At 43.4% G+C, this 22,610-nt stretch overlaps 1 protein-coding gene across 4 annotated transcripts in view; it reads right to left on the minus strand.

Moving 5' to 3' along the window:
* Window positions 1–22,610, minus strand: part of LOC112260013 (DENN domain-containing protein 4C) — an 87,240-nt gene that overhangs the window by 16,411 nt on the left and 48,219 nt on the right. For all 4 annotated transcript variants that reach the window (XM_024434792.2, XM_024434791.2, XM_024434790.2 and 1 more), the window contains exons 3-17: window positions 19,631–19,883; window positions 19,178–19,247; window positions 17,306–17,475; window positions 16,555–16,796; window positions 16,253–16,319; window positions 16,038–16,096; window positions 14,857–15,001; window positions 14,469–14,644; window positions 14,185–14,285; window positions 13,562–13,780; window positions 10,174–10,319; window positions 9,805–9,843; window positions 9,496–9,629; window positions 9,078–9,210; window positions 224–430 (exon numbers count right to left, since the gene is read on the minus strand). In XM_024434792.2, coding sequence (XP_024290560.1) covers window positions 224–430; window positions 9,078–9,210; window positions 9,496–9,629; window positions 9,805–9,843; window positions 10,174–10,319; window positions 13,562–13,780; window positions 14,185–14,285; window positions 14,469–14,644; window positions 14,857–15,001; window positions 16,038–16,096; window positions 16,253–16,319; window positions 16,555–16,796; window positions 17,306–17,475; window positions 19,178–19,247; window positions 19,631–19,883 — 2,161 coding nt within the window. The remainder of the gene's footprint in view (window positions 1–223; window positions 431–9,077; window positions 9,211–9,495; window positions 9,630–9,804; window positions 9,844–10,173; window positions 10,320–13,561; window positions 13,781–14,184; window positions 14,286–14,468; window positions 14,645–14,856; window positions 15,002–16,037; window positions 16,097–16,252; window positions 16,320–16,554; window positions 16,797–17,305; window positions 17,476–19,177; window positions 19,248–19,630; window positions 19,884–22,610) is intronic.

Raw genomic sequence — 22,610 nt, forward strand, 5'->3', positions numbered from 1 at the left:
AAACCTAATGGCTACAGTAGACTTCCACTGAAGTTGTCATCCCTGTAGTGGAAGCGATTATATGGGAGCACACACACACAAAGACTCGTTCACAAACATTCTCAGACAAATGCACGCACACACACACTTATGTCTGCATACGTCAACAGACAACCAACCATAAGCACTCACGACCCTATACCTACCCCCTCCACACACACAGTAAACCCCAAGCTTCCCTTACCTCATCCAGCACCTCCACCTCAGATGTCCTCATCTTGAGCAGGACGTTGTAGGCCTGTTGCATGGCCCAGCTCTTGGACTGAGCCAGCCTCACCCCCACGGGCAGGCAGATGAACCACAGGCTGTAGCAGTGGCTGAACAGACACTTGGCCCACAGCGGAGGGTTGGAGTAGAAGCGCTTGGCCATCTTGTAGGCCAGCTTGATCTCCTGTGGCGGGACACAGAGTTCAGTTCAATGACTTTTATTTGTCCCTTTTATGGGGGTGGGGGACGTGCACGCAATTGACTGATTATGATTGATTTTAGATGATGTATTTCCGATTATTCTCCTTCACCATTTCCTGATGGTTAGAGTTGGGAGGAGAGAGTTGGAGTGAGTGTGACTGTGCACGTTCCTAATGGAGAACCTCCCATCCCTCCGTAGAACAATGGCCAACAAATACTGCTCGTGGCCTTCTGAGGCGAGAGCGTAGACAAGAGCAGCTTAGACATAACAACGCCCACACACTGGCTTGACATCCTGTCCCGACACCCACAACTACAGTATGTGTTTGTGCCTGTGGTGAGAATATGCGTGAATATGTTAATATGCCAGACAAAAATACACATACAGTTCTGTTGGAACTGGAACAACATATTGGCCTCCCACAAAAGAGGGAGAAAAGTATTGTTTCCTGGGAGGTCTATTATTCTAGAAAACAGGTCACAAGTGGCCCCTTTCCCTCCGTGCAGACACACACACTAGAGGTCGACCGACAATGATTTTTCTACGCTGATACCGATTATTGAAGGGGAAAAAGGCGATACCGATTAATCGGACGATTACATTTTTTGTTATTTTTTTTTAGGTTGTAGTTATTATAGAAATTGTAGGACTATTTCTCTCTACACTACTTGTATTTCATATACCTTTGACTATCGGATGTTCTTACAGGCACTATAATATTGATCTCGGGAGTTGATAGGCTTGAAGTCATAAACAGCGCTGTGCTTCAAGCATTGCGAAGAGCTGCTGGCAAACACAGGAAAGTGCTGTTTGAATTAATGCTTACGAGCCTGCTGCTGCCTACCACCGCTCAGTCAGACTGCTCTATCAAATAACAAATCAGACTTCATTATAATAAACACAGAAATTACGAGCCTTAGGTCATTAATATAGTCAAATCCGGAAACTATAATTTTGAAAAAACAAAACGTTTATTCTTTCAGTGAAATACAGAACCGTTCCGTATTATATCGAATGGGTGGCATCCATAAGTCTAAATATTGCTGTTACATTGCACAACCTTCAATTTTATAATTATGTTAAATTCTGGCAAATTAATTACAGTCTTTGTTAGGAAGAAATGGTCTTCACACAGTTCGCAACGAGCCAGGCGACCCAAACTGCTGCATATACCCTGACTCTGCTTACACAGAACGCAAGAGAAGTGACACAATTTTCCTAGTTAATATTGCCTGCTGGGGGGTGGAGCTAGCATGTTGGAGTGAACAGCTGTGCGTGAGAGGCTCCTGCAACTTTTTTGCGAAATAATCTAATTTAACCTACTTTATGGCACTTTTTACAACAAACGTTTCTTTCTAATACAAGATTGTAACTTTTTATATGAAAATGCCGAGTAATAAGCGACCAAAGGACAATAAATAGACAGCGGAGGCCTACTCCCCACTAAACAACGAGACAGACATGGCGGGAGGCACATGCAACAACGTGACACTTACAGAACTTACCCGGGCTCTGGGGGAGCTACGTGTTGCTATAGCTGAGGATCTTAAGGCCACTATTGCTGAGCTGGACACCAAAATCGAGAGCGTCATTCGAACGGTCGCTTCGCATGGCCAGAGTATTGTGGACCTTGAGAAAGCTTCTGAATTCAACACTGGTAGGATCGACGAGTTAGAGAAGCTAAGCTATGGATACTGTGCAGAGGCTTTCTGTGAAAGTGGTGGACCTGGAGGGCCGATCCAGACGTAATAACCTTTGCGTTGTTGGTCTGGCAGAGGGGATAGAGGCGGGCTCTCGCCCTACCGACTTCTTCGCCAAGCTATTGAAGGATGCAATGGGATCGGATGTTTTGGATTCGGATCCCCAGCTGGACCGCACACATCGCTCCCTTGTCCCAGTGCCTGGACCGGGCCAACGTCCTCGCCCAGTAATAATCTGTTGTCACAGTTTCAAGACCAAGGATCTTATCCTGCGTGAAGCTCGAATGAGGGGCAACCTGTCACATAAAGGGCATCCATTCCGTGTCTGAGGATTATGCGGCTGATGTGGCAAAGCATCGCGCCGACCACAGAGATGTCATGACCAAACTCTACAAACTCCATCTTCGCCCAGCCTTACTCTTCCCTGCAAGACTAAGAATTACCCCGCCTTCCGGTGAGAATATTTGGCTCTCCTCGATTTTGGACGCAGAGAAGTTTATCCGGGGATATACACCAATCCCCCGTACAGGTTAGAGTGCCTTGTTATTGCGTGTCAGGGTCTGCTCATGGACTCGAATCCATACTATACCATATTGGGTGAAAACGTATTAAACGGGCTCAACAAGGGCTACCGAGCATGTAAGATGCTGAGCAGACCAATGGATGGCGGTCAGAGCTCTCATTTAACGTTAAATTCACTTTCATCCCGGCTGTGCTCAGCGATGCAAATTTTTTACTTCCAGGTTTGATCACGGACACCTTCGGACGGATATACTTATATTCCCCCACTTTTGTTTTGTTTCGTTATTTATTTTACAATCCTTACATCACTCTTACTACCATACCATTTATTTATTGCTTGCAGGGGACTGGGGGTGATGGTTGGGAGGGGGCAGACGCCTGGTTAGCAAGTTGATGTTTTGTGCCGTTCTGCCTTTGTCTTGCCGTGGGCCTCTCTCCCGACTAGAGTCCCACCAGCCCTCTGTAGTGCTTATGTATGTGTAGGTGTGCGTAAATATAATTACTATTTGTACTTTATTACTATTTTCTCTTAGCATTTTAGTATTATGTATGTGTATATTTTAAATCAGTGTAGATTGTTATTCTGGGGTATGAATGTTTGTATGTGTATGTGTGCATATGGATGTATATACATATTCTTTAAATATATATTTTTATATACGATTTGTTTGTATGTGTATGTGTGCATATGGATGTATATACATATTCTTTAAATATATATTTTTATATACGATTTTTTTGTGTGTGTATGTGTGTGTGTATATGTGTGTGTGTGTATATATATATATATAAGGTATATATTTTTACTTATTTTTTATTAAACATATTTTTTTTTATGGGGGGGGAACGTTTAATTTAACAAATCCTTGTTCCGATCTCCTGACCCACAGTATGTAAAGGTACGGCTGACTAGGTCGGTTGCGGATGGTTTATTTTTTGACCGGCAGTACTTAGCAATATTATCTTGAGGCTATATCTTGCTTATCGCTGGGATTGACCCAGGATGACGCTTAAATGCGCAATATGTTTAAGTTGCAACTTATTCGGTTTAGGTTTATTAGATGCTAACTGAACACTTAACTCGCGGGAGCCTCCTCAGTTCATATGTTAGTAGAAGTTCTAGGATAGTGAGAGGTGAACGTATAGTTGGGATTTTATTTTTGTTTTACCTCTATTTCGAGGTCGCGCCGTGCTTTTTTGGCATCGGCCAGACAATGTGTTTATTATTTTTATTTTTCCTTTTTTTCTCTCCTGTTTGTACATGCCTGTTAAATGTGGGTTGATGGGGGGGGTAAGTGTTGGGGAAATTAGGGGAACAGGGTGGGAAGTAAAGGTGCTTGCAGGGGGGGAGGGGTGGGCTGGATACTGCTCGGGTGTAGGTGCTACATATGCTGATCGTGATGGTTTGGTGCGCTTTCTTACCTTTTTATCAAGTTACATGGTATGCAGGCCACCATAGGAACTACAAACGAGAGGAGGGCGGGGCTTACATTCACTTCCTGGAATGTCAAGGGTTTAAACGAACCAATTAAGAGGGGCAAGGTCCTAGCCCACTTGAAAGCACTCTCGTCTGATATTATATTTTTGCAAGAAACCCATCTGAAGAATAACTCTCATAGCAGACTTAAGTGTAGGTGGGTGGGGCAAGTGTATCACTAACTTCTCTGCCAAAACGAGAGGCACAGCGATTCTGGTACGGAAAGGAATTCCCTTTCTACATAAAACCACTATTGCGGATAAAGAGGGTCGGTATGTGATCGCAATAGGAGAAATCCACTCTACCTCAGTAACTCTACTAAATATCTATGGGCCAAACATTGACAACCCCTCTTTTTTCAAAAGAGTCCTTGCCCTGATTCCAGATATCTCCCATACTAACCTGGTCATTGGAGGGGACCTTAACTGTGTGCTAGACCAATATTTGGATAGATCCTCTACCCGGCGAACCCCTACCTCCTAGTCAAGCGAATTCTTGAATACCTACATAAAAAATTCTAACTTATTTGATATATGGAGGATCGCTAACCCTATGGGTAGGGAATACTCCTTTTACTCTCATGTTCACAAGGTTTACACTCGAATTGAACTCAACTTTTTGTTGGATGCTAGACTACTCCCCTATACCTGTAATGTGAGGTATCATGATATTATAATCTCGGACCACAGTACACTCACCTTCTCCCTGAGATTGGGTGACATTGTACCAAACGAGAAGGTCTGGAGGTTGAATCCTCAGCTCCTCACAGAACCAACATTCTGTGAATATCTTAAAGACCAAATTAAATTTTTCTTTGATACCAACGACAACACAGAGACCTCCCCAGCATTATTGTGGGAAACACTGAAGGCTTATCTGAGAGGCTGTATCATCTCCTTTCAGGCTGCCAGGAGTAGGCAAAACAGAGGAAAACTGGAAGAACTAGAGGGACAAATTCACTTACTGGATAGGGAGAATGCTAGCCACCCATCTATGGAGAAACATAAAAAAATTACCTCTTTAAAATTTGAATATAATCAGATTCTCTCAGCTAAAATTGCTAAATCTTTTCTCTATGCCAAGCAAAAATATTTTGAGTTTGGTGACAAACCACACAAATTACTCACCAGACAACTTCGAAAAAATGTGAGTGACCGAATGATTCACAGGGTTAAATCTGCATCTGGGGAATTACTCTCTTCCCCCAAAGACATCAATGACAGATTCCGGCAGTTTTATGACTCTATATATACACATCTAAAGCGGATCCTAACCCCTTAATTATGCAAACATTTTTGGAGGACTGTAATCTTCCTGCCCTGAACCAGGAAGATTCTAACTTCCTGAATAAGGAAATATCTCTTGATGAAATCCGAGAAACAATTAAATCTCTAAAGAGTGGCAAGACCCCGGGCCCAGATGGATACCCTGGTGAATTCTATAAAACATTCAGCAACATGCTCTCCCCCTATCTGCACAAAATGTTGATTCAGGCCAATGAGGATGGAGCTCTCCCTTCTACTTTGGACGAAGCGTTCATTACAGTTATACATAAGAAGGGTAAAGATCCAGAAGAGGTAGGGATATACAGACCAATATCTCTCCTTAATACAGACCAAAAGATTTTAGCAAAAACTCTGGCTAACAGGCTTAGCACTTTAATTGGCAAATTGGTCCATTCGGATCAGACCGGCTTTATCCCTAACAGAAACTCATTCTTCAATCTCAGGCGCCTCTTCAATATTATGTATTCTCAGAGGTTACCCAACGTGGACCTTGCCGTCATATCTCTTGACGCCGAAAAGGCCTTTGACCAAGTTGAGTGGCCCTATCTATTCAAGGTCCTACAGAAATTTAATATTGGAGATAGGTTCATAAATTGGATCCAGCTTTTATATAGGAACCCCTGTGCCAGAATACTCACTAACCAATCATTGTCGCCCCGATTTAACCTCAACAGGGGGACAAGGCAGGGTTGTGCGCTGTCGCCTATGCTCTTCGCCCTAATTATCGAACCGCTCGCTCAGACGATTAGATCTCATGCAGCAATACACGGCTATAATACTAAAGATACTCTAAATAAGATCTCCCTATACGCAGATGACATCCTCCTCTATGTAACAGAACCCCAGGCTAGTATCCCAGCTATTCTTGATGTGATCAATTTGTTTGGTACCTTCTCGGGATACAGAATAAATTGGAACAAGAGTGAATTAATGCCCATACGGTCGCAAAATACCTCCTGGCTAGAACATCTCCCATTTAAGTTATCTTCAGAAAAGTTTACCTACCTAGGAATTGTAGTTACCAAACAATACTCCTTACTATTTAAAGAGAATTTCCCCTCTCTGATACAAAAACTCAAAGCAAACATACTATTTTGGAGAACTCTCCCAATTTCTCTGCTCGGAAGAATTAATGCCATTAAAATGGTCTTCCTCCCACAACTGCTCTACCTATATCAGAACATCCCAGTATTCATACCTAAATCCTTTCATAAACAACTGGACTCAATTATCAATCCATTCATCTGGGATTATAAAACACACAGGATAGGTAAAAAACACCTCTGTAAATCCAAGATGGAAGGAGGATTGTCTCTCCCAAATGTTATATTTTATTACTGGGCCGCTAACCTCCGCATTGTTACGTTTCTGTTGGATGACGTACTCCCGGCATCCAGCTGGCTTAGTATGGAGCGTGAGGAGTGTCACCCCTTCTCTATTGGCGCTGTGATTTTGTCGCCTGTCAATCTGGAGATGTCACTTTATTGTAACAATCCTATAATACATAGCACAGTCCGAATCTGGAAGCAAATTAAAGTCAACTTTGAGCTCAGACCAATGTCATTCATGCTCCCTGTCGCCAGGAATCCCTCCTTGAGCGATGGGGAGAGTTGGGGATAAGTACCATAGGGGATTTATACATAGAAGGGACCTTTGCGTCCTTTGAGCTGCTGAGGGAAACTTATAATCTTCCCAGAAGTAATTTTTTCAGATACCTACAAATTAGAGACTACGTTAGAAAACACCTCCCAACATTTGGGAATGCTAAACCTTCCATGTTTGACGGATGCATAAAGATATGCCCCACCTCAGATAAACTGATATCGCGTCTATATGATGCTTTTCAATCTGTTAGCACACCTTCTACTGATGCCATCAAGGCAAAATGGGAGGAAGAACTAGGGACTGACATCTCAGTGGCAGACTGGGAAGAGAGCTTGGAGTATATCCACACATGCTCCATTAATTCCAGACATCGTCTCATACAATTCAAGGTATTACACAGATTACACTATTCCAAAACTAAACTGCATAGGATATTTCCTGACACATCCCCTACATGTGATAAATGTCAGGCTACGCAGGGTACACTACTCCACTGCTTTGCCCTATGCTCTAGCTTGCATGGTTATTGGTGTGGAATTTTTAGGATCCTCTCTGAAGTTGGAGACTTCAATAGATCCAGACCCGCTTCTGATAATCCTGGGAGTATCTGAGTCCCTAAACGGATTAACCAACCCCCAAAAACAACTAATCTCGTATGGTCTCATCTCGGCAAAAAAACAAATCTTGTTGTTTTGGAAAAGGAGGGAAGCGCCCTCTACCAAATTATGGCTCAGTGAATTGGCAAACACTGTACACTTAGAAATAATTAGATATATTCGGAACAATAAATTATCAACATTTGATCAAATCTGGCAGCCTTTCCTCTCCTACTTGGACGAGTCGGCGCTGTGAATTTGTACTTATTAACACACTCTCAATTGTAATATTTTAATCTTCTTTTGGGCAGCGTGTGCTGGCCCTACCACCCGAGCAGGTGGGAGGGGCGGGGGGGAATAGGGGATGGGGGGGAGTAGGGGGGACATCTTCCCTCTTTCTTTCTACGTGTCCTTGTTTTGTATGTCGTGTTTTGTATTATTTGTTCTGCACCCAGAACTCTGAGTCTTGTTGTTCCTGTATGCTCTTTTATGTTTAGATAAGAATTGTATTCCTGTCATGTATACCTATACACCCTTCTTGTGTGTGTTTAATAAAAATATTTGAAAAATAATAATAAAAAATATAAAAAAATATTGCCTGCTGACATGAATTCCTTTTAAATAAATATACAGGTTTAAAAAATATATACTTGTGTATTGATTTAAAGAAAGGCATTGATGTTTATGGTTAGGTACATTGGTGCAACGACTGTGCTTTTTTCGCAAACGCGCTTGTTAAATCATCACAGCGAAGTAGGCTGTGATTCAATGATAAATTAACAGGCACCGCATTGATTATTTGCAACGCAGGACAAGCTAATTAAACTAGTAATATCATCAACCGTGTGTAGTTAAATAGTGATTATGTTAAGATTGATTGTATTTTATATGTTAAGTTTAATGCTAGCAACTTACCTTGGCTCCTTGCTGCACTCGCTTAACAGGTGGTCAAGCCTGCCATGCAGTCTCCTCGTGGATTGCAATGTAATCGGCATCCAAAAACGACGATTACCTAATTGATATAAAACTTGAAAATCGGCCCTAATTAGTCGGCCAGGCCTCTAACACACACACGCCTCACTCTTCCTGCTCTTCCATCCCTGTCCAAATAAAAGCTAGTGTTGGAGGCTGACGCGTGCAGACTGTCTTTGAACCCCTCTGACCTACTGTAAATAAGTTTCTGCTGGTGACTGTGGTGAGTCATTTATTGTTATTGGAACCATCACAGCCTGAGAAAATGACTCCGTAGGTTAGGTTATTCCCTGACTGGGGAAGTGGTTAGGTGGTCAGTACATCAAGCTTACAGTGGGTAGAACCAGAACGATCAGGAAAGTACCGGAATTTGTTAGTCAGTTTCTTTTGTTGTTTTCCCCCCTTCCCTACAAAGCTCCAATAAAGCAAACAGTTGCACCTGCTTATCTGTCTGACTGTGTGATCGTGTACCTGCTTGGTCCTCTTGGCCAGTAGTGCAGGGCTGCTGGACAGGCTGGCCCCAGGTGTACTACTCCTCAGCGCTGGTATCACCTCCCTGGGGCGGTCAAACAGGTCCATACACAACCGTGGAAAACTCTTATAACTAAAAGAGAGTGAGAAGGGGCGAGAGAGAGAGACCGAGAGACAGACAGAGGGACAGAGATAGAGAGACACACACAGAGAGCAGAGAAAAGGGAGATGCCACAGGTATGAGAGTGAAGCCAATGCAGACCCGCTTCCGATCCTCCTGGCCAGGTCTTGGGTCAACCTTTCACCACAGATTTACACATACTACGCTCACACTATAAAACACTACCGGGCTCACTGGTGTTATAGTAATGCCAATGTGTTAGTGGTGCAGCAGGAATTAGAGGGGGTATAAGCTCACCTGTAGTGGGCAGGGGGGCCGGACCCTTCCTCGGTGGCGGGGGGTTCTGGGGGCATGACGAAGACAGTGTGCTCGCTCTTCTGTGATTCGTCTAGTTCCATAAGCTTGGTGTCCTCTGAGGCCTCACCCTCCACCTGTGGAGAGGGAGACATGTTGTCAAGAGTCCACGCACATGGTCGTACACACACAGACAAATAAAATCACCACAATCAGATCAAAAACCATTCTTCTAATCGATGCATAAAAAGTTGACAGACCCCAGTTGGAAAAGGAGATGTGTTAAAACATGATTACGCTGTGAGGGATTACCTTAGTGCCTTTGTCGTTGCCTTTATCGGAGGGAAATAGCTGCAGGGGGAAAAAGTGAAAGGAACAGATTCAATCAGAGGAAATGAGCCTTCCTCCGCCAGACTCCATTGGAGGAATGTTCCGACCATAAAACAACACGTAACAAAAAGGTCTTTCATGGGGAACGGTGGAAGCTGAAAAATGCCACAGAAATTAGGTTTGAAAATGTACGTCTGTCTGAGGCACTAGGATGATGGAGGGAAGATATATTCTTGTCTAGCAGGGTTTGGGGGTACATTTTCAATTCAATTCACTTCCTGGCTTGATGGGAGTCCGAATGGAATTGGCTCCAACGCGGATCCCTGATGCCTGGTACTTGTCAATGCTCACCTTCTCAATGCAGTCGTCGAAGAAGGCCAGGCCCGTATCCTTGTCGCTGACGAACGTGCACTCCTCAATGAAGCGGATGAAGATCTGAGTCTTGGTCAGCTGGGAGTAGAACTTCTGGTGGGTGCGCTCCCTGCTCCTCAGAAACCCTGAGAGAGGACAGAGAGCCAGGTCAATGGGCCTATTTCATAGGAAACACTCAGGAAACATTTCTGCACCATTCAAGGTCCCCAAGAACACAGTGGCCTCTATCATTCTTAAATGGAAGAAGTTTGGAACCACCAAGACTTTTTCTCGAGCTGGCCGCCTGGCCAAACTGAGCAATCGGGGGATTGCTCAGACCATGAGAAATAGATTCTCTGGTCTGATGAAACCAAGATTGAATTATTTGGCCTGAATGCCAAGCGTCACGTCTGGAGGATACCTGGCACCATCCCTATGGTGAAGCATGGTGGTGGCAGCATCATGCTGTGGGTATGTTTTTCAGTGGCAGGGACTGGGAGACTAGTCAGGATCGAGGGAAAGATGAACAGAGCAAATTATAGAGAGATCTTTGATTGAAACCTGCTCAGGACCTCAGATTGGAGTGAAGGTTCACCTTCCAACAGGACAACGACCCTAAGCACACAGCCAAGACAACGCAGGAGTGTCTCTGTCTCTGAATATCCCTGAGTGGCACAGCCAGAACCTGGACTTGAACCCAATCAAACATCTCTGGAGAGATCTGAAAGTAGCGGTGCAGCGACCCTCCCCATCCAACCAGACAGAGCTTGAGTGGACCTGCATAGAAAAGTGTGTGGTAAAATCCCCAAATACAACTGTGCCAAGCTTGTAGCGTCATACCCAAGAAGACTCGAGGCTGCAATCGCTGCCAATGGTTCTTCAACAAAGTACTGAGTAAAGGGTCTGAATACTAATGTAAATGTGATATTTACATTTTTAATACATTTGCAAAAATGTCTAAAAACCTGTTTTGCTACAGTCATTGTGGGGTATTGTGTGTGGATTGATGAGGGGAAAAGACAATTCAATTCATTTTAGAATAAGGCTGTAACGTAACAAATGTGGAAAAAGTAAAGGGGTCTGAATACTTTCCGAATGCACCGTATATCACTACATTTTCTTCAGAATGTATTATATAAGTGAGAGTGAAGGTATTCAACCCAGGTGTGTAGCCAATAAAGCTAGCCATTATAAATGTGCAGCTCTTTCCCCGCTGGTTCTGCAGCTTCCATTGGCCTTCATGGACCTAAATGAGGATGTGATCGATGCCTTTCCAAAAAGCCTACGTCAGTGGAAGTCTTTACAGCTAATGCCATGGATGATTGATTTCCGACACTGAGCAATCACTAAGTAGACCTGTGAAATCGGAGATTTGCCTGCTATGAACACTTGGAGGAGTCAAATAGGCTTTCTGTTTAACACAGACCCTGGAGTTGACGTGTGTGATTGCAACAAAAAAAAAATGGACTTTTCTTTTCAAAAAGGCACTCGCACATCTGAGCCATCTTTTTTGCAGGTGCATGGTAACCGTTGAATAAGATGAGAAAAAAGAAGGGACCCGCACACTGCTCGATAGCATCACTGATCTTTAATAAGCTTTACGTATCGGCCTCACGGCCTTCGTCAGAGCTTTTTAAATTAGCACCCTTATGTAGACCTAGCCCCGCCCACATCCATTCCACCCATCGGAAGGGGTTGGAGTCGAGGGAAAACAAATAAGTGCTACCAAATATAACAATATGCATTTCATAACTATTCAAATAAAGTGTGTACATAAAACGTATTAAACACGTCTGTAAAACCACAATGAAGACATCGACCTACCAAGCAAGTTTTCATTAATCATTGGGTACGGCGCAAGACAAATGTCAGAGTCATCTGAAATAGGGGCATAATTCATGTTCACATTTACAACATAACATACATAGGTATTTCATCATTAAGTCCTTTAGGAAATAATGTCTGGAGGGTGAAAATCCAGTGTTATTTATATCACCTCACCTGTCTGATATCTTAACGTTCTCTATGCCACAAAATCTAAAAAAAAAGGTAGAAATGTCATGTTTTAGGTCATTAAAATGTACGGCGACTGGGTAATCCCTGTCGTGTCTCCTGATTGAACTCTTATGTTCACTGATTCTGTTTGAGAGAACAAAAGGTTTTTTCTACATGCACAGCCCACATGGACATTTAATAATGGAAATAACATGGTTGGTGGAACACGTAATAATGTCATTTATTTGGAACCGTTTTCCTGTATGTGGCAGAAATATTCATACTTTATCAAGTTGTTGCAATGTGCGCAACCTCTGCATTTATAGCAGTTGGCATGGACCAATTTATGGTGTAAATTGTGACCCCTACTATATACAATAAGTGGTGGATTCTTAAATTCAGCCGGCAAAGCTGGGTCCGATGATAAAACATGCCATTGTTTCTTGACACCATCTCCCACTTTGCGCGAGTTCAAAGTATACGTGGTGGAGAACATTACAGTGTTCTTTATCTCTAGTGGGTCTTTGATGTAGCAGTTCACCTCATGTTTTCCCCAATGCCAAATTAAGAGCTTCATCCACACATTTTGTGGCAAAGAGAAAGTTAAGATATCAGACAGGGGAGGTGATATTAATAACACTGAGTAAAAGAGAATGTTTTGGGATTTTCACCCTCCAGACATTATTTCCTAAAGGACTTAATGATGAAATACCTATGTATGTTATGTTGTAAATGTGAACATGAATTATGCCCCTATTTCAGATTACTCTGACGTTTTTCTTGCGCCGTACCCAATGATTAATGAAAACTTGCTTGGTAGGTCGATGTCTTCATTGTGGTTTTACAGACGTGTTTAATACGTTTTATGTACACACTTTATTTGAATAGTTATGAAATGCATATTGTTATATTTGGTAGCACTTATTTGTTTTCCCTCGACTCCAACCCCTTCCGATGGGTGGAATGGATGTGGGCGGGGCTAGGTCTACATAAGGGTGCTAATTTAAAAAGCTCTGACGAAGGCCGATATGTAAAGCTTATTAAAGAGCAGTGACGCTATCAAGAGCAGTGTGCGGGTCCCTTCTTTTTCTGATGTGTTAGTATACAAAGTATTCTTTTTTTAAATTTTACATCGGCAACCCATTTGTCTATTCTTTTGTCTGTTTTGTGTAGTCTCTTGAGAACTACAAAACAGCGCCTGCATAAGATTTTGTTCTGGGTGCTGCGATTAATGTTCTGGGCAAATAAATGAAGGACTAAGGACTAAAAATGATCCATCCATTCTCCATTGTTATCATGCAGGTCACATAGTGAGTCTGCAGCGGTGGCCTTCTCGGAGGGGGCCTGGGTGATGGGTTTGAGGTAAGAGCGGTAACACACAGCCTGCACTAACCCTGTAGGTCGTATAGTGAGTCTGCGGAGGTGGCCTTCTCGGAGGGGGCCTGTGTGATGGGTTTGAGGTAAGAGCGGTAGCCCTTCAGGATGTTGGCCATGAAGCGCAGCAGGGCCTCTTGGATCTCCATCTCCAGGGAGGTCATCTTCTTGTGCCAGGTGAAGTCCGCCTCGATGGGGGTCATCTCCACCGCCAAGCCCTCCTGGGCTGTCCGACGCACTGAAAACAGCCACCAGACCGGATATTTACCTTTCTCGTTTTATTCAAATGTAACATAACAAAAAAGTTGTTTCTCTGTCGCTCAGTTGCAACACCAAGCTAGTGGGTTTGATTCCTGGCAACACCCGTACGTGAAATGTATGCACGCATGACTGGAAATAGGATCTGCTAAAGCAAATATATTATGATTATATTACATGAGCATAGCAGGCTGAATGCACCATTTACTCATTATCGGCTGGACAGCTAGAATTCTTTCATAATTTATATCTAAAGACATATATTCATAAAGAATTCACTTCTATATCATACGTACAATTAGTGTACTTTTATCCTGAATGCACTGGCCATGAAGCAATTGCTATGAGAAACCCGTTGCAGTGACTGTGACTATGTGTACCTACCGATGCCCAGCTGGTGGTGCAGGTTGGCCAGGGAGTTAAACAGGCTCTTGCAGGGTTTCTTTGGGAGGTTTTTCCAGTTACTGTGTCGCTTTTCATCAGACCTACACAGTTGGTTCAGAATAGTGTTTTTGGAATATGCTCATTCTCGTGTAAATAACAAAATATTTAACGTGCGATATATGTACCGAAAAACTGTTTGGCGGTATTGACAACAGGATAAAGTGTGTAAACAGATCCACATGTCAAAATGGGGGAAATGCTCCTTTAAAGTGTATGGATCTTACAGGTAAATAGTGTTGGTGTCCAGGTCCACACAGACCACGTCCGGCGGGGGGTCATAAAGGTCAAAGTAGCGGGAGTCCACGCCCACGATGAAGGGAAAGGGGGCATTGAGGACCCCCGCCAGGGAGAGCGGGCAGAGGGGGATGTACGGGCACTGCCACTGGAATGGGAAGATCATCTGGAGAGAAGAACACAGATGGAGAGAACTTTTATTTAACATTTTGATCTAACTTTTAACCTAAAATCAGTCCTACATGGGCCACAAGCTGTATATAAAAGCTAACTGGATAAAAACTCCAACCAACTAACTAACTAATCAATAGCATTTTATTTGAATAGTCCTTTTTACAACATTCTAAAAGCTGAATGACCATATCCTGTATCACTCACCGCTACTACGGCCTCTGCTACCCCGGTGAGTACAGCGGGTCTCAGGGAGTGAAGCAGGATCTTACTCTCCAGCAGGACAAAGTGCAGCAGCGTGGCACAGTTCTCAGAGCCCAGGTTCATCAGCAACGTACTGTAGTCTGCCCCACTGAGGAGAGGAGAGGAGGAGAGACAGGAGGGGATGAGAGGCAAGTTGGGAACAGAGGAGCACAGAAGGATTGGGGAAACCATTCAAACCAGACTCAGGGATACAATGGGTGGGTCATACAAGGTTGGATTGGATGAAGGGCTGCCGTCTTTGAAGGGAGGTTTGTAATTGGTACAGGTGCACTGAGAAAGTGTGTGGTTAAATAAGTAAGGAAGGGGGTGAAGGTGAATTGGATTGAGAGAAGATCAGGTTACATTTTCAGGGGAATGTACTTTTCTTTTCAGAGAATAACAAGTTGAAACTTTCCAAAGCCGCAAACACTTGTAAATCTGGTCCAAAGGCACCAGCCAGCAAGTCTTCCAGTCCCCAAAGTCATGATCTCTCTAGCTGACCAACAACAACCTATTCCACTCTGAAATTATAAACCTGGAGAGGAAAGAGCCTGATGATAATGATGGAACATCTGGTATTTTCAGAACATTTTGAGGTTTGTTGGCAGAATGCAATGGCAGCATAACAGTTTATTTAATATGTACAGGCTGGGCTTATGCACTTAATAATGAAGGACCGGTCCACAATGTGACAGACAGGCAGTGCTGTTTCTGGCAGTCCCAATGCCTGTTTTCTATTGGCTGTTTCAAAGCGCAACTATTTGACCTCGGAAAACTGACATGAATGAATGCGTTTTGCATTACCAAACTAGAACCTTTGGAGGGTGCTGGATGATTGATTTTTTCTAACCCCGGTATTTCCTCTGGAAAATATGTGGTTGATGATCTGCAATGATAACAATAACTGGGCCCAGTTTCTCTTTCTGTTCCTGAAGCCTAGACTTTCACAGCTCTAAACTTGTGGAGAGGACGTACCGTCTGAAACTAAGCTACGGGGATACGGTGACGGTTCTGATTTTTTATTGTGTGTGTGTTCTAAATGTGTGCAAGTACAAAATCAGATTGAGCCTTTGAGACAGCCGATAATGTCCAGGAGAACACACACTCGCATTGATCCATTCAGCCAGCTTTAAAATCAGTCGTACCTGAGAGGAAGAGGAGTACACACAGGTTGTGCGAGCATCAAGGTGTCGTGTGCAGAGAGCTGAAAGAGAAAACCAAAAAAATGTCACCCTGCCATGACAAGTTTTTTTTTTCTCCACACATCAAACACATTCATTCACATAAAGGTACAGACACAGATGCAAAAACACCAACAAACTTCCCTCTCCAACACAAAAAAAAAACTATGGCATCTCACTTGGACCAAGATTCTGGGCCTCTGAGGTGAAGGGAAGGACACGTTGTGCATAAAGTGCGAGATGTGCCTGTCAAAGAAACAAAGCAGCAAACACAGCCACATTAGTCTCTACCAACACCCACCTACCCCTCTCCAAACTATCAAATTAATTTATAAAAACTCAAATACATGTATAAAACACATACATCTTGAGCTGCGCCTGATTTAGTTGTCCTGGTACAATGGAACCAATGAAATAGTCCCAAAAGTACAAACCACAACCTAAAGCAAGCCTCCAACTTGACAAATGACGCAATCCTTACTTTTCGATGGGCAGCGGGTGGGGACCCGAGACGGACAGCTTGTAGAGGAACATGAGGAACTTGCGGAAAGACTCGAAGAAGGGCCAGCGGGAGAGCAGGCAGATGCACTTGTTGGTGTTGACCGTCCGGTTGGGGATCATCTTCTTCTCCACGGTGGTGAGCAGGCCCAGCTGCACCTTCTGCTTCTCACTGAGGAGATCTATGGGGTAGACCTCGTAGAACTGGATGGCTGCGCCGTACATCTGGGACAGAGCAAATTATAACAGATCGATTCCTGCGTTAACATAAGGGACGTTAACAAACGCGTTTCACGCATTTTAATGATATGGTGGAGTAGCGTTTGAGCACACTTTACACTAAATTGCTAAATCCGTTTATGTTGAACGCCACCCGCCATCTCAACTGGCATTCACCGTTTACACAAAGTCCAATTTCATTACTCTAGCTCAGAGAGATGTGACGTGGTTTGGGACAAAACTTGTGATCAGATTGTAGTTTGCTCAAGCGGCAGCTGACATTGAGGTGCAGTGAAACACACAGCCTGATGAGGAAACAAATTATTCTACCCATTCCCACAGTCACCCAATGTCACATGCAACTCAAGGAAGTGAGATTTGAATGTTGACTATTACAGCTGTCAATCAAATCGACAGTATCACAGGGCTGTTCAGTTCCAGCCATCCATAACTATCTATTCACAATTCATTGTAAATCACGTTAACTGATATAATGCCATTGCTGTTACACCTACCTTTTCCCCAGAGGAGTTGGTTAACACAAAGGTGGAGAAGACAGGCAGAGGGTAGCGTGTGTTGGGGGCCCAGCACTCGATCTTAGCCCCCATGGGGAGGCAGAACAGGGGCACAGACTCAGACAGGGGGAAGGACTCATAGTCATCCTCTGGGTAGCGGAAGATGAGGCCTGGAGGAGAGAGAGCAATCAAGCCATCTTTTTTCATATGGCAAGTGACACATAAAGACATACACTGAGTGTACAAAACATTAAGGACACCTGCTCTTTCCATGACATAGACTGACCAGGTGAAAGCTACGATCCCTTATTGATGTCACTTGTTCAATCCACTTCAATCAGTGTAGATGAAAGGGAAGAGACGGGTAAAAGAAGGATTGTTAAGCCTTGAGACATGGATTGTCTGTGCGTGCCATTCAGAGGGTGAATGGGCAAGACCAAAAATGTAAGTGGCTTTGAACGAGGTACGGTAGGTGGCAGGCGCCACTGGTGTGTGTCGAGAACTGCAACGCTGCGTTTTTTTATTTTTACGCTCAACAGTTTCCTGTGTGTACAAAGAATGGTCCAACACCCAAAAAGGCATCCATACATGTAACATTAATTTCCTTGGGGTACACTGAAAGCACTAGACTACATATACACAATAATAACATCTATAAAGTGAAGACTGGAGAAGGGAAGGAAGGAAGGACAAACATTGGCTCACTTGGCTGTTGGAATAAAATCAAACCCCATTTCCCTTCGTCATATTTTCATTGACATCAGCCAGTGTGCTGAGATACAGAACACATTATTTTCAAAGGATAACACTTTGCTGATCAAGGCCTGTGTCACCCATGGCCTTTTGTGAATTCCAGAGAACGCTGTCAAAATAAAGAGACCGAAAGAGGAGGCGGGGTAGGAAGCAGTCTGGAGAATAAAAAGCGTCATCTCACAGGAAGGCCTAGTGGAGATAAGGCGTATGTGCGCAGTATCTGAACAGGGGCCCGTCTAAGCCAACACCCAGCTCTGAAAGTAGCAAGTGCAAGACAGGGAACAGCTCTGCTGTATTTACAAGAATGTGGATACTGGTACATGGAGGGAAACCAGCTGACTAGGGCCTTACAAAATGTCTGATTATGGGCTAGCTGTCCTCAGAAACATTACCTTTCCTAGTGTATAGTAAGAACACATGCTATTCCATTTACCATAAGAACCTGTTTGGAGGTCATTAAAGTGGAAAACCAAAACGCGAAAAAGAGGGCAATTGCAATGGTGCACAATGACAACGCTTTCCACCTTGAAATAAATGGGGACCCGAAATAAGGCTTGGAATGCTGATGAGAAACACTCGGAGCATTAAGAGTTCTGAGTTGCCGTGAGCCAGTCTAATATGTGAGGCTCTGCCCTTTTCTAAACTCCAGATAGATGCACTGATTTGAAACTAGGACTGTGTCCCAAATGGCACCCTAATTCCATATATAGTGCACTACTTTTGACCAGGGCCTGTTGGGAATAGAGTGCCATTTGAGACGCAGCCCACATCTTAAGATTCAGAAGAGCGACAAAACCCCCTAATGAGTCATGCCATTTCCCAGCCATCTATTCCAGGAATCATCCGTTTACAGGTATTTGAGTGACAGATAACGGCGCTGGCATACACCAGTGCCTTTAGTCTTATCTACAGCACACGGAAAGCTCCTGTCAATTCAGATCAATCATAAGAGATCAACATACAATTACTTTGAAGTCGACTCAGGCGCGAAGCAAGCGGGAAATATATGGTAAACGGCATTGAACAAAGGCCAGGAAATAATAACTATCCGTCAATGTGAACAAAACAGGCAGACCGATGTGAAAAGATGGTAGACGAGAGACGACAAAGAAGACTCACCGGCTTTGTAATTGATGGAGTTGGACGCGGACACTGATTTCTTGTAGCACAGAAAAACACTGGAGCCCCACTGGAGGATGAACAATAAGACCATGTGAGTTTGGGCTCAAAACAACATTTTCAATGCTTAATTTCAACAGGACGTACTCGGGGTGAGTGCCATGGCCTAAATTTCATAATAGGTATATTCCAGCCCCATACATTCCTCCCAAAACCCTACTTTTAAGGTGAAGATCCTTTCAGGGATTGAAATGTTGCAAACCATTAAAAAAAAAGATATATGTATTGGAGAAATTGAGCATGTGGGCTTTAGTTCATTACCAATGGTAAAGTATATGACATCTGGCAGATGATTTTAACCACAGTGATGTGTGCGTACATTTTCGGGATTCAAACTCACAATCCAGGCGTTACAAGTGCCATGCTCTACCAACTGAGCCACAGAGGACTCACCATGCCACAGTTGAGGTTCTTGTCCACCTTGCAGAAGGTGTGCGGCGGCGTCTCGCCCTTGCTAGTGACGATGACGCAGATGTCGGTGACGGCCAGTGAGTTCTGGGGCTGAACGGGCGGCGCGCGGCGGAAGGTGATGAAGATGCGCTGCGAGGTGGCAGAGCTGTTGTTGACGTTGGCACACCGGCCGTACGGCGTGGCCTGAATGACCTCACAGCCCTGAATGAGACGCTCCTTCCCTTCGTATAACACACTGTGAGAGAGAGACAACCATATGAGTCAATGACTATGTACATATTCACATACACCCACGCAAGCATTAATACATACAACACCAAACACATTCACAAACGAGATCTAGGCCAGAATCATCGTAGAGCACCTGAGACACACACTCAACAATGAGCCAATGACGTACACATATTCATGCACATCCACATGAATAATACATTCAAAATCAAATTCTATTGGTCAAATACACGTTTAGCAGATGTTACTGCGGGTAAAATGCTTGTGTTCCTAGCTCCAACAGTGCAGTAATATCTAACTATACACAGTGCACAGAAATCTAAAAGTAAAAGAATGGAATCAAGAAATAGAGAAATATTAGGACGAGCAATGTCAGAGTCCGATGTACAGTTGAAGTCGGAAGTTTACATACACTTAGGTTGTAGTTTAACCACTCCACAAATTTCTTGTTAACAAACTATAGTTTTGGCAAGTCGGTTAGGACATCTACTTTGTGCATGACACAAGTCATTTTTCCAACAATTGTTTACAGATTATTTCACTGTATCCCAATTCCAGTGGGTCAGAAGTTTACATACACTAAGTTGACTGTGCCTTTAAACAGCTTGGAAAATTCCAGAAAATGATGTAATGGCTTTAGAAGATTCTGATAGGCTAATTGACATTATTTGAGTCAATTGGAGGTGTACCTGTGGATGTATTTCAAGGCCTACCTTTGATTTGATTTGAACTCAGTGCCTCTGTTTGACATCATGGGAAAATCAAAAGAAATCAGCCAAGACCTCAGAAAACAATAGTAGACCTCCACAAGTCTGGTTCATCCTTGGGAGCAATTTCCAAACGCCTGAAGGTACCACGTTCATCTGTACAAACAATAGTACGCAAATATAAACACCATGGGTCCACGCAGCCGTCAAACCGCTCAGGAAGGAGACTCGTTCTGTCTCCTAGAGATGAACGTACTTTGTTGAGAAAAGTGCAAATCAATCCCAGAACAACAGCAAAGGACCTTGTGAAGATGCTGGAGGAAACTGGTACAAAAGTATCTATATCCACAGTAAAAATGAGTCCTATATCTACATAACCCGAAAGGCTGCTCAGCAAGGAAGAAGCCACTGCTCCAAAAACGCCATAAAAAGGCCAGACTACGGTTTGCACATGGGGACAAAGACTTACATTTTGGAGAAATGTCCTCTGGTCTGATGAAAATAAAATTCATCTGGTTGGCCATAATGACAATCGTTATGTTTTGAGAAAAAGGGGTAGGCTTGCAAGCCAAAGAACACCATCCCAACCATGAAGTACGAGGGTAACAGCATCATGTTGTGGGGATGCTTTGCTGCAGGAGGGACTGGTGTACTTCACAAAATAGATGGCATCATGAGGTAGGAAAATTATGTGGATATATTGAAGCAACATCTCAAGACATCTATCAGGAAGTTAAAGCTTGGTCGCAAATGGGTCTTCCAAATGGACAATGACCCTAAGCATAATTCCAAAATTGTGGCAAAATGGCTTAAGGACAACAAAGTCAACCAAATTATTGTGGGAAGCTTGTGGAAGGCTGCTCGAAACATTTGACCCAAGTTAAACAATTTAAGGGCAATGCTACCAAATACTAATTGAGTGTATGTTGAGTGTATGTAAACTTCTGACCCACTGGGAATGTGATGAAAGGAATAAAAGCTGACATAAATCATTATTATTCTGACATTTCACATTCTTAAATTAAAGTGGTGATCCTAACTGACCTACGACAGGGAATTTTTACTAGGATTAAATGTCAGGAACTGTGAAAAACTGAGTTTAAATGTATTTGTGTATGTAAACTTCCGACTTCAACTGTATGTCTGTCTGTGTGTCTCTCCTGGCTGACTTGGCACTGTATTTTGGAGCTCCCGAGTGGCGCAGCGGTCTAAGGCACTGCATCTCAGTGCTAGAGGCGTCACTACAGACTCTGGTTCGATTCTGGGCTGTATCACAACCCGTGATTGGGAGTCCCATAGGGCGGCACACAATTGGCCCAGCGTCTGGCCAGTTAATAAGAATATTTTCTTAACTGACTTGCCAATTTAAATCAAAAAGTGTTTACATGTTTATGTTGAATTTTTATTTGAGTTACCAGCCTCAAATTGCAGCCCAAATAAATGCTTCACAAAGTTCAAGTAACAGACATCTCAACATCAACTGTTCAGAGGAGACTGCGTGAATCAGGCCTTTATGGATAAATTGCTGTAAAGAAACCACTACTAAAGGATACCAATAAGAAGAAGGGACTTGCTTGGGCTAAGAAACTCGAGCAATGGACATTAGACTGGTGTAAATCTGTCCTTTGTTCTGATGAGTCCAAATTTAAGATTTTTGATTCCAATTGCCGTGTCTTTGTGATACGCAGAGTAGGTGAACGGATGATCTCTGCATGTGTAGTTCATACTGTGAAGCATGAAGGAGGTGGTGTGATGGTGTGTAGGTACTTTGTGGGTACACTGTCGGTGATTTCTTTAGAATTCAAGGCACACTTAACCAGCATGACTACCACAACATTCTGTAGCGATACACCATCCCATCTGGTTTGGGCTTAGTGGGACTATCATTTGTTTTTCAACAGGACAATGCCCTAACACACCTCCAGGCTGTGTAAGTGCTATTTGACTAAGAAGGAGAGTGATGGAGTGCTGAATCAGATGACCTGGCCTCCACAATCACCAGACCTCAATCCAATTGATAATTG

This window comes from Oncorhynchus tshawytscha, linkage group LG10, assembly GCF_018296145.1.
Source record: "Oncorhynchus tshawytscha isolate Ot180627B linkage group LG10, Otsh_v2.0, whole genome shotgun sequence".
NCBI classification, from domain to species: domain Eukaryota; kingdom Metazoa; phylum Chordata; class Actinopteri; order Salmoniformes; family Salmonidae; genus Oncorhynchus; species Oncorhynchus tshawytscha.